The 12887-nt window shown below is 41.9% G+C and overlaps 1 protein-coding gene across 1 annotated transcript; it reads right to left on the bottom strand.

The window, feature by feature from the left end:
- Positions 1-2736: 2736 nt before the first annotated feature.
- Positions 2737-3657, bottom strand: LOC149203984 (uncharacterized). The gene has a single exon (XM_089402043.1). The coding sequence runs from the start codon at positions 3655-3657 to the stop codon at positions 2737-2739; it is 921 nt and encodes a 306-aa protein (XP_089258169.1).
- Between the last annotated feature and the right edge of the window lie 9230 nt (positions 3658-12887).

Genomic DNA, 12887 nt, shown 5'->3' with positions numbered 1-12887 from the left:
TATATGCATTGCAATGAGATGCATTATTGAGCCAATTACATACGATTTTTGAATCACCAAATAACTGAAGATGTGTACAATGATGAGATAATGCAAAATATATGAGGTGTTTTGCAGAGCAGAGTTCGGCAAAATTGTTTGTGCCCATCCCCAAGTTAATTTGGATTTTGAAACAGTGTTTATCATTTAGGTGTAGAATAGCTCCCCCTCCACAGCCTGCTTCCTGGGCAGATCCATCAAAATATGCCCAAGGTTTAGTTTTATCAATGATCTCCGGGGTGATGATGCGCTGTGGGGCTACGGGGTCATCTTCTGGAAGGTGATCATAATCTGAGATTATGTGATGAGTGATAGATGGCCAGTGTGGTTCTCTGAGATTGAAGATGGACTGATTCCTAGCTATCCAGATGGCCCAGTTGACAAGGAGAGGCATGTTCTTGGCTTTGCCTTTGTGGGCAAGGCACCATGAGTTCCAAGCATCTTGGATATTATTGCCTTGCTAGGGGTGTAAGGAAGGGTAGTGAGCAGTTATACCATTCCATAACTCTTTAGATGAAGGGCAGTTCAGAAAGAGATGTTCGGTGTTCTCATCAGCCATACGACAAAGATGGAAACGGAAGGGGCCATGAAAGGATCTCTTCATCAGATTGGTGCCCGTAGGGATCTTGTCTAAGAGTATTTTCCACATTAACAGGCGGGTGTGAGGGGCGGCCTTGAGTTTCCAGAAAGATTTCCAATTTGGGTCTATATATTGAGGTTTATGGGGATCCATGAGGCTGATGTATCCCTCTTTTGGGGAGTAATGACCAGACTTGGCAAGGGCCCAGATGATTTCGTCGGGTTCCTCTGTTAAGCGGATATGGGCTTGTGTGAGGGCTTCAGTATATAGCTGCCAGTCTCGTCTCCAATGCTCAGGTATGTCCAAATCATAAGCTGATTTCCAAGCTTGTTGAAGGATAGTGGAGTTGATGTGGTCGCCAATATGCTTGATGTATATGATGCCTCTGTCATTTAGGTAGCTGATTAAGTCGGCAGGTAATCTGTGAGCGTTCCCGCATCCTACCCATGGGTCCATTCCAATGCGGACAACATTGCCTTCCTTTATTCTCCAGGTAATTCCAAGTCGCAGCAGGGGGAGCGCGTTCATCATAGCCTTCCATATGTTGGAGATATTGCTAGCTGGGGGCCGAGACTGTCTGAGCCAATCCATCAAATTTGTAGGCCATATATATTTCGCTAGTGCTACCCGGGTCCAGAGACTGTTTGAGCTGATGAGCTGCCAGCCCAGTTTAGCAGCCAAGGCTTTCGAGAATAGCTCGAGTCTTTTTATGCCCCATCCTCCCCATCGTTTTGGTATAGCAATGCGATCCCATTTGACCCAAGCAAAAGTTTTCCCAGGTTGATTTCCCTTCCATAAGAATCTGCAACAAATGTTTTGAAGTCTGTTTAATATGCCTTTTGGTATCCATGCGAGAGTCATCCAGAAAACTGGAGTGGCCTCAATAACTGCCTTGATGAGGGTTAATCTGCCAGCCCTGGAAAGATATTTGTGGTACCAGATCTGTAATCGTTTCTCCACTTTTGCGATAAGCCACGTCCAGTCTGCTATCCTGTACCCGAGAGGCTTTAATCGGAAGCCCAGATATTTAAGCCCGTCATCCAAATTAAGTGCAGAGAAAGGAAAACGCTGGGTAGTATATATAGACTCATGCTGAGAACAACTGATAATGGTGATGGTGGATTTACCTTCGTTAATCATCATCCCCGTAGCTTGTTGGAAGAGCTTGAAGATATTGTGCATAATTGAAGAATCTCTGATGCTTCCATTTAAGAAGATCAGAACATCATCAACAAACAGAAGGTGTGTCAGAAAGAAGTTATCCGAAATCTTGATGCCAGTAAGCTGATGTCTGTCCCTTGCAGCAATGATGGATCTACTCAGACCTTCCATAATAAGGAGGAAGAGTAGCGGAGAGAGGGGGCAACCCTGTCTGAGTCCCCTTTCTGATAGGAAGAAAGGGGTAGCTTCACCGTTAAGGAGGACACTATAGGATACATCCTTGATACAACTCATAATCCATTTGATGTAGGCATAAGGGAAGCCAAGGTGAGTAAGAATTAACCTGATATAGAGCCAATTTTCTCTGTCAAATGCCTTAGAAAGGTCCACCTTGAGAATCATGCCCTTCTGTTTCTTAGTCTTCAGAGAGTGGAGGAGTTCCTGTGCAGTGGAAATTGCTTCATGTATCTGTCGATGCTGGAGAAAAGAAAATTGTTCGGGGGATATATGACAAGACAGTATAGGCTTCAGGCGATTTTCTATGATTTTGGCGATAATCTTGTACAAAACATTACAGAGAGAGATGGGTCTAAAATCATTAAAGGAGGTAGGTGAATCAGATTTCGGAATTAGGGCAATAAAAGTGGATTTGATGGCTGCATGTATGCTACCATTCCTCCTACTGTCCTCCACGATTCTAAGAAGATCATCCCCCAAGATGTCAAAGAATGCCATAAAGAATTTGATGGTCCACCCATCTGGTCCAGGGCTCTTGTCTTTTTTGAACCATTTAATGGTGGCCTCGAGTTCCTCCTTCGATACAGCCATCATCAGGTTCTCCGAATCCTCCTGTTCTACAAATCTGGGGAAGTATTCAACGACCCACATTATCTCTAGAATGTTAGCCACATGGGGTGCCTTGTAGATGGTTTTGAAGTGTTAGTTAGCAAGTCTGGCTAGACCCTGCTAATCAGTAATCCTCTGTCCTGAGCATTTTGTAGTTCCCAGATGGTGTTAATGGCTTTTCTGCCATTTGCAAATTTGTGGTGGAACTTAGTGTTATTGTCTCCATCAGACAACCATATGGCTCTACTTCTAAGTCGCCATCTCTCCTCTCTTTCCTTTAGAATTTGTGTGCGCTTAGATATAAGAGTAGTGTATAGATCCTTGTTGTCCGATGCCGTAAAGGTGCCATCTGACGAATCCTCAAATGTTGCAATGGCTCGTTCGACCTCCTTCAGTATCTTGTCATCGTTAATCTGCTTCAGGTGTGCCCAATTTCTGGAGAGCCTCTTGAGTTCAGATAATTTCCTTATAAAACCAGTAGTATGCTCCTCCTCTTCCGCGATAGGATTTGATCTCCAAAACTCCGCTACAAGCTGATGATAGCTGGGATCCTTGAGCCAAGAAGCATTGAATTTAAAAGGGCTTTTGATCTTCGGGATATCTTCAGAGAGTTCCAGGAAGATAGGCCTGTGATCAGATAAACCCCCAGATCCAACCCACTGTCTAATCCGAGGGTGGAGAGTGAGGAAAGCCTCTTTGATGAGGAATCTGTCGAGTCTTCTTGCTAGACTATGATCACCACTTCTATTATTGGACCAGGTATAATGTAACCTGATAGGGGGGATGTCTACCCAATGACGTGCTTCAAGTAAGGTGGAGATTGAGTCAGACAGGTTATCCACTTGGGCCGAGTGTCCCCAGGATTCACAGTGCCCCAAGGAGAAGTTCAAATCCCCTCCCAGGATGATGTTGTCTGCCCGGAAAAGTTTAGATGCGAACAGGGTTCTCCAAAATGGTTCCCTATCCACACAAGGTCCATATACATTGATGATACAAAACTTAGCGTTAAGTGAACATGCCAATAAGTCCATACCGATGTAGCCTCTGCCTGCCTAGGTGTTCCGAAGAACCAAGGATTTATTGCAGAAACCGATAGCAATACCCCCCGATCTCCCTGATGCATCCATAGCATGGAATGTCCAGTTCGGAAGCCAAGAGCGAAGAATAGGTATGAGGGTGGCAGCCAAGCAGAGGGTTTCTTGAAGAAAGATCACTTCCAAATTAGTCGAGGTGAGCAGTCTTCGCAGGGCTAGTTTTTTTTGGGGGCTAGCAACCCCTCGACAGTTGAAGGATAGAAATTTCATGGAGGGATAGGCAGAGGGCCATCCCTTGCTCTAAGGGCCCTGTCTATCGTTTGCTGTCGCCCAAGGGCAACTTCTTCCCCCGCAGCATGTCTGGCCTTAGTGAGTCGGGAGGGGCGGCCTCTGGCCGATTTAAGGGAGGTCGGGGGGTAAATAGGTTCAATGCCTATCGCGTCGGCATCCTTTCCCTTTGTTCTGGACCGCAGAGGGTATCGAGGGGAAGAGGGGGGGGGGGGATGGAGGAGGGAGTGGGGGGGGGTAAGGTGGGTAGAGGGGGGGGGGAGGGAAGGAAGGGGAGGGGGAGGATATCAGGGAGGGGGGACAGAGGGAGGGAGAGTGTGAGGGAAAGGGAAGTGTGCAGAGGAGGGAGGAGGGGGGGGGGGGATGGAGGAGGGAGTGGGGGGGGTAAGGTGGGTAGAGGGGGGGGGGAGGGAAGGAAGGGGAGGGGGAGGATATCAGGGAGGGGGGACAGAGGGAGGGAGAGTGGGAGGGAAAGGGAAGTGTGCAGAGGAGGGAGGAGGGGGGGGAGAAGCCTAGAGGGAGGGGGGGTATCTGAAAGGAGCCAGAAGGGATGAGGGGGGAGGAGATACCCATGCAAGAGAGCGATGCAAAAATATGTGATATTCCAGATACAGAGGATGAGATAGGGAAAAACATACCCGCAGTCGAGGCGACATCTCTTGTAGTGCCTGAGCTGATGGGCGGAGGAGGCGAGGCAGGTATGGAGTCCGCTGGACGCTTGTCAGATGCCTTAGTAACAGAAGTGCCCTGTATGTCTCTCGGATCTCTAGGTGCATTGTCCACCGGTTGTTGTGTGAGCTCTCCTTCCGTCTCCTGGGGCTGTGATGGTCCACCCTCCATCGGCTCCGGTTCTCGGTTCTGCTCAGGGCCCCTTTTTTTGTGGAGGAGAGGGCAGTCCCTGTATAGGTGCCCAACCTTATGACATCTGCGACAGCGGTACGATATGCCTTCGTAATCTATAATCTGCTTGCGAGATGTGTCCCGCCATTGGATGGTGATGAATTCCAGTAGACCTCCTATGGTGTCAAGATTAATAAGGATTCGAGCGTAGGCCATCATACCCATTTGTAGGTATGATTTGTCGTATTCCATATAAGTGCCGATGGCGTTACCAATCCGTTTGAAGATGTCCTTGGACCAGTATTGTAATGGGAGGCCCGACAGTCGAATCCATACAGGTCCAATACCGATCTGCTCAGTCTCGGGGTCAAAGAGAGGTGTCCAACGCTTCAGCAGTACCGAGGCGTGCTCAAAATGCCAATATGAGGATAGGACCCAATTTGTGTGGTCAGCATGAGCGAATCTCAGAGCGAACCATCCCCTCACAAAGGTCTGCACGAATGGGATGTCGACCAAATGGTGACCCCATACTTCGGTTGCCCAGGTCTTCAGTCGCGCGGCCGAGTAATTTCTTCCCCTGATGCGACCGACAAGGACTCTGTCCGCGAAGTCCATGGCTTCACCCCACTGAATGTCCTCTTCCAGTCTCAAAAAGATGTTGTCTGCTTTGGTTTTAAAACACTTATGCTTCTTCTTTGTACCCTGTGGGGGAGGGGGAAGCGATGCCCTGTTAAGAGACGGACCCAATGAAGTATGGGCGGGGCGGTGGCTGTGCGAGGAGGGGGGAGGATTATCTGCAGAATGGAGGGATCCGGTGAGCGGTGGGACAGCGGAGAAACTGCCGGAAGGGGGAGCCAGAGATGTGAGATTGTACGATACAGGAGGGTAGCCGGTCATCGGAGGAAGAAAGCTAGGGTTTGAGCCCGGGTAAGGGGGATCTAAACCAGGGTTAGGGTTTAGACAAGCTGAGACAAAACCAAGTGTAGACGGAGATGCCGGAGGAGTGGAAAGCGCTGGCCAAGTGGGGGGATCGTCCGACAGGACCACAGGAGGCTGGGAGGGTTCAGCCAGGGAGAATCCGGAGCTGAATAAGCTGGTCGACGTGGAAAATGGGGTACGCCAGATGGAAACCCCTTCCAACGGGTCTTCGGAGTAATCAACGGCATCCAAGTCCTCCATGGTGACAGCTGCACCTAGGAACGGAGAAGAACTCCTCACGACTGCAGGTAAACGGAAAGCAGGCACCCTCGAACTGGTCAACACAGTAACCGCAAGCACGCCACGAAAGGAACGGTTGAGGAACAAAAAGAATAAAACCCGTGAAACCCGCACAGTACAGGTGCCTCCGGTGTAGCGACCGCAACAGGTTAAGCTGAGGGCGGAGAGTATAGCGACAGTAACGGGATGCGGACCGGGTGGTATACAGCAGCTGGTCTGAATAATTTAACTTTATAAATTAATAGAATTACTATTAATGTTAAAGCCATATAAATTAATATTATTTTTTTCTTCATTCTTTAATTTTTCTCCAATAAAGGAAACTTATTATATTAACTATTACACTATACCAGTAATTAACCAAGTCATATATTAACTTAAAAAAAAAATGAAAAATGAAGGGTCTAACATAATTGAAAAGGGGCAATTTCTTAGTTAAAAATAATGAGAAAGAAGATAGCAGTTTCTAATTAGTTAAATCCACCAACGTATATATATTAATTTAAATTAAAGTATAAAAGGGATAAATGACATCATTCTTTGAAATTCCATTATCACGGTAAAAATGTCACGTTAACAATAATAATTACCAAAATTAAAAAGATTCTTACTACCTCTATAAATAAATTTCTTATTATAAGAAATGTTAAAAAGGTTAAATAATTATTAAAAACAAAAAGAAAAGAAGGAATAAAGGACAACATAAGGACAAAAAGCCATAGAAGATCATAATAAAGGAACAATACAAGGGGCAGGGCAAGGCCGTAGCAGGGGCAGGGCTGGGGCAGCTAGGAAGAAAGGGCAAGGATCCAACATCTGCTAATCTTCTAGTCGTCACCCCTATTGAGATTGCTCGGCCTTTTTTCAATTTCTATGGCCTCCCTAAACTTTCGGTGATGAAAAGGGGCAATCTTGGCAATAACACGAGCCTCCTCAATGCATACGTGATGCTTAGTTTTTTCCGCGTGTTCTGCTAGGGTTGAAGACTTGGTCCTCCCATGTTTTATGTCGTCTGAGTGTTCATGAATCCTTTGATTAATAGAACGCTCAGTCTCACCAACATAGGGAGTTCCATAGGAACAAGGAATGACATAGACACCTTTCATGTCCATGGGTTGATGGGGTCTTTAACAGATCTAAGAGAGCCACGGATGATCTGCTCTCTCTATTTAAACTGCTGCCATGGTCTGGTTCTTCAACTTGTCCCGATGATGAACCACACTTGTTGGTTCAAAACCCGTCGACAAATGAATTATGATGTAATGTTCGGCGAAAATTTCTTTTCAAATAATGAGTTATATTTTGAAAATAATATTGTTAAATATTTTATCATTAATAAATTGTAAATTAATAATTTTATATATGAAATTTTAAATTATTTTTAAGCTTCATATAAAATGACTAATAAATTTTAACTTACCATCATAAAATAGTTAAATTAAATTTATTTAAACCTTCAATATGAAATATAACTTTACTTTCAAATTTCATCTCTGTCCAACACCTTCTTGAAACTTAACACCTTTTTGAAACTTAACAAGGAGCGCTGCAGGGCAGATGGACCTTGACAACCTAGCTAGCCTTACAAGCCCGTTCTTTCTTGCTCCAAATCTGGTTTTTGTGCCCCCGGTATGATGTTTAGACTCCATACTGCATCATTTAATAATGAACCCATTGATGGTCAAAGCGTGTCATATAAAAATGATGTGTATAATTCCCTCGTAGGGTAAACCACCTTGATCTTCATGGAATCACGTATCATAGGGCCGAGCGTGGGTGAGAGGCAAGTGAAGCCTGAACCAAGTGAATTTGTCCCATACAGAATAAGGGTGGGGTGGGTTGATCAAGAATATGATCCAAAGGGTTTGGTGGGTTGCCAAGAGTATAAAACTACTCTAAGGCGAGGAGCAAAGCCAACTCTAAAATAGAATCCCATTGGATGGATATGCTATTCAGGGTGGTTCCTTCTAGTCGATCTAAAAAAGATTTATAGAGTTCGAAACGTGTCGCAAAATAAATTCAAACATTAATAAATCACATTAAGTAAAAGGTGATTCTAAAAGTGGTGATCTAATAAATTATTAAAAAAGTTATGTAAAAGTAGTGATCTAATAAATTATTAAAAAAGTTAGGTTAATGTGTCGTATGATTCCTTATATATATATATATAATCTCTAACATTGCATTATAAATTTTAGAGATTGAAGTAAAATACAATTTATTTTTTCATAAATTAAAAATGTATAGATTAAAAATGCCTAGTCTAACGAAAATATTTGTGTATCATAGAATTTTCCAACTCTAATTAGAAAATTTAGAGATAAACATTACCAAACAAAAAAAATTCAGATGCAAAAGTAAATTTACAGAGCCTTGCAATACAAACATAAGAATGCTTACACTGTAACCGACAAAAGAAATTTCAAAGGGCAACAAGATGTGCAACATTTGAAATATACAAATTCTCTTAGGTTGTAGACATGAAATTTTTTCCACGTAAATTATATAGGTGTTTAAATGTACACAATGAGTTACTTTTTAAATTTGGGAAATTAAATTTAAAATATTTTATTTATATTTTATAACATTAAGGTATTAAATTATTATACATTAAAGAATCAAAGATAATGTATTTTAGTTTGGTAAAAATAAAATATTTTATTAAGAAAAATATTTCGGTAATAATTATATAAGAGAAATTTTTGGTTAACGCGTTTCGAACCAATCAGTGTGGTTTAGGACGAGATGAAGACACAGATCACGGCAAAGGCTTAAATAGAGAGCAATGTAGAGACCATAATTTCAAATAACAACTATTTTAGAAAAATAATATTTAAATTATGATATTAATTTATTAAAAACAAATATTATTAAGTGACCACTATATTAAATGGCTAATTTTTTGAAAACAATATTTAAATTAATTTATTAAAATCAAATATTATTAAAAAATTCTATTAATGGAAATAATCGAAAAATATAACTAACAAGAATAAAAATCAAAGTCAAACTCCAAACAAGGAGCGAAGTCAAAAATTATAAAAAGGAGTCAAGACCCTAATCGAAACAAGATCATTTAATAAATAAAAATAATTATTGGAAATTAAAAAACTAAAATAAAAATGATTAATGGAAAATAAATAAAATAAAACAGAAATATACACAAGTAAAAAAAATTAAAAAAATCAAATTCTCTCTCTCTCTCTCTATATATATATATATTCAAAGAAAAGTAATCAATAAATAAAACAGGGTCAACAATAAAATATGGGGCTGAGGCCCCAAAAATACTAAAAGGAGTTAAGAATGAATAGGATGATAAAATACTTGAGAAAACACAAAAGATCAAGAATATAAAATGTAATGAAGAATAAACCAACAACAAATACTATAAAAATGACAACAATACCCACACAGATAAATAAACAAACAAAATAAATCCCAAAAAGAAACATAAAAAACTAGGAGGATAGAACATGGACCCAACTTCTACTAATAATACAGTGATTGTCTCTATTCAAATTATTGGGTCTCTTTTTTAAATACAAAGCAATCATGTCAAATGACACACACCAATTGTGTTGCTTACCCGGGCCCCGTTCAGAACACCTATATTTCAGGCATGAACTCTAATACATGCATTAAAAATATCTAATACAACCCCAGGAAGTTATCACTTCCCACCAAGTTACTGATGATACCACGTTCCCAGGGATGAGCTGGTAAGTTACAAGTGTCTGAGCAAATGTCTCTCTTGGAATTCATTACTGACATCCATTTTCGACAAAGCACTTGAAAAGCTGGAGCATGATAGCATCACCATATTTGTTATAAGGGCTTGAAGGTACCGACATGATGAAACTAAATTCATCTATTCCAGGTCTACGTGATTCTCACTTTCTGAGTGTATTTCCTTAATAAAAGAAATGGAGTACCCCCTGACTATAGTTGAGCTAGAGTTATGGAAAAAAATACCACTACATAACTTCCCAATTCGGTCAAACTGCGTTTTATAGCGTTGCCTCTGATCGATAAAACGCAACCTTTAGTGGTGCCTCTACCTCTGCTTGAGCTACCTTGGTCCCTGCTCTTTCCTATGCCCTTGGTGCTTATGCCTTTGCTGATGGATTTTCTTATAATTCCTATGTCAACTATGGGTTGACCGAATCACGAAGAAAGAAGCAACATGAAAAAGCCCATTTGATCTGGTATATAGAATGAATGTCACACTGCTAATTCAACTTAAGGTTCGAATATATAAATTACTATACCATTTCACAATATATAAGGAAGTAGTTCAAGCAAGAATAGATCAGTTGGTAGAGCTAGATGAGATTTGTAGGTATGCTTAGCAGAAAAGAAATAAAAGGGCAGACAACAAAGGCAAAGATCATTGGGGGAGAGGAGTTGTTTTCTTACCAGCGGAAGATCTACAAAGATATATAAGGAAGTAGTTCAAGCAAGAATAGATCAGTTGGTAGAGCTAGATGAGATTTGTAGGTATGCTTAGCAGAAAAGAAATAAAAGGGCAGACAACAAAGGCAAAGATCATTGGGGGAGAGGAGTTGTTTTCCTACCAGTGGAAGATCTACAAAGATTTTTGGTTTTTGTTTTTTGTTTTTTGGTTTTTGGTTTTGTTTTTGTTTTGTTTTGTTTTTTTTTTTTTTTTTGTTTTTTTGTTTTTGTTTTTTTGTTTTTGTTTTGTTTTGTTTTGTTTTGTTTTGTTTTGTTTTGTTTTGTTTGTTTTGTTTGTTTTTTTTTTGAATTGGACTAATTCTATTAATCAAACATATGGTACAAGAAGATACATTCAAGAGAGACAGAAAACCGGCAACCGGAAATGATAAGACTATCAACCTCGATTCCGGAGAAGAAGTGAAACAAGCAAGAAGCTACAACATATGGGTGGAAGCAAAAAAAAGACTGTCTTCTACCCAACATGGGTAGAAGCCTCAACACGAAGCTTTTTCCCTTTCCTTTTTTTGACTTCGACCCAACCGTTGTGGGGTGAATGAGTAGTAACAACTTGAAGATTGGGGTTCTCCACAGGGGAGCCCTCCTTTTCTGAATCAGAGGAGGAGGTCAAATGGATGCGTTTCTGAGCGGTGGCTGTATCGGAGGACTGCGCCGGACCATCGGTGGAAGGGACCACAGAATGAGGGGCTTGATCCATTTCCGCATCGCTACCTTCATCTTCAGAGCTGGAGGAATCAGAATCCACGACTGGAGGTGGAGAGCAAGGAGCCCATCATTTGGACTTGGGCTTGGAGAGGTTATCCTTATTCTTTTTTTCCAGGCGAGATGGACAGGTGTTCTGCAAATGCCCTGATTGGTGGCAATGGCGGCAACAGAATGTAGTATTTTCATAATCCAGTGTTTGGGACCAGACAAAGTCGTTGATTTTGAGATTGATTTGGTCTGGAAGTCCTTTGCTCAAATCTAACTCCACACATACTCTGGCATATGAGTAGAGTCCTTTGGATTCCCGCCAGTAGTCTCCCATAATGAAACTGCCCAAGGTGTTTCCTAAAGCTCTATAGACTCGAGTATGCCATAAGTGGGTAGGTAAGTTTGGAAGCCTGATCCATACAGGTGTCCTGGTAATGACTGTCGTTGCTGGATCAAAATCTGGGAACCAAGGAGTTAAGAAGAGTCCCGCAGTGCCCATGAACCAAGGGCCTTCTTCTAAGGCCTTTTCATAATGCTTACTATTATCAAATAGAACAATGAAGTAACCTTTTGAACAAAAACTGATCTTATAATGATGAGTCCAGTTTGCATGGATCCATGCATAGAGATCCTAAGATCACAACCACAGTCCGTTAAATCTGCAAATGATGGCTCTTTCTGCAAATTCTTGAAGTTGGGTTGCAAGATCTTCATGGGTGATTTCAACAGAGGGAACTTCTTCTATCTTATCAACCAAAAAGGGCTTAGGTTTAAGGGCCTCCGGGGGTATGGGGTTCTCAGAGTGTACTGCATCTTTGTATGAGAAGGGACGCGCTGAGGATGACTGTCCCGCTGCACCTCCTCTTAGACGAAGGGTTACCACCAAAGAGTTGTTCTTGGTAATGAAGTAAGAAGAGAGGGGAAGAAGGTTTTCAAGTTGTTTACCTTGAAAGAGAAGTCTCTGAAGGCCTGAAGGGATCCCAATCCACCGTTCTAGATCCAGTTTGAGATCCAGCACCAGATCTGAAGAACTGACCCATTGCAGGATGGTTCTGCCTGTAGGCTGAGAAATTTGGATCTGAAAGGAGTCAAAGAAGTGCCTAGACCCAATGCCAGGGCTTCTTGTGCTTCCTAGAGCAGATCTGCCATGGCGATTTTCCATCCGGGGTGTCAGACTTGCAAGATCTTGGCCGATCTGTCTATTGAGAGCCCGATCTGATTGAACAATGGTGGATCTGGGGTTTTTATACTTGATCAGATCAGCGACTTCACTCATAAAAGCAGAAGTAGTCGAACCCGCCATTGTGGAAGGCGTTGGATTTGGCAACGATGGCTTATCAGGTAGATTTACCAAGCAGACGATGATGACCGGGTTGCTTGACTTGTCGAGGCGGGCATGCTGATCAGCGGCGATGGGTTCAGTCTTCGGCGACTGCGACTATTCCTGGGCAGCGTTTGATTGCAGTGACGGGACGTAACCTGTTAATCCATCCGGTCGAGAACCAGGTTCCATGGTAGCGATTCGGCTAAATCTATCCTTTAAAACCCTTGCGTCTCTGTAATTTCTCCGAGGGAAAGTGATTGAATTACTATTAATGTTAAAGCCATATAAATTAATATTAATTTTTTCTTCATTCTTCAATTTTTCTCCAATAAAGGAAACTTATTATATTAACTATTACACTATACCAGTAATTAACCAAGTCATAAAT

Source organism: Pinus tabuliformis, chromosome 2_1, assembly GCF_031772625.1.
Source record: "Pinus tabuliformis cultivar Carrire ecotype Pingquan chromosome 2_1, CPIR1, whole genome shotgun sequence".
NCBI lineage: Eukaryota > Viridiplantae > Streptophyta > Pinopsida > Pinales > Pinaceae > Pinus > Pinus tabuliformis.
The sequence above is the reverse complement of the archived record's forward strand: the minus strand, read 5'-3'. Positions and strand labels throughout refer to the sequence as shown.

Excerpts from the sequence above, each read along its gene's own strand:
- LOC149203984 (XM_089402043.1), bottom strand. The coding sequence starts at position 3,657 with ATGGACTTATTGGCATGTTCACTTAACGCTAAGTTTTGTATCATCAAT.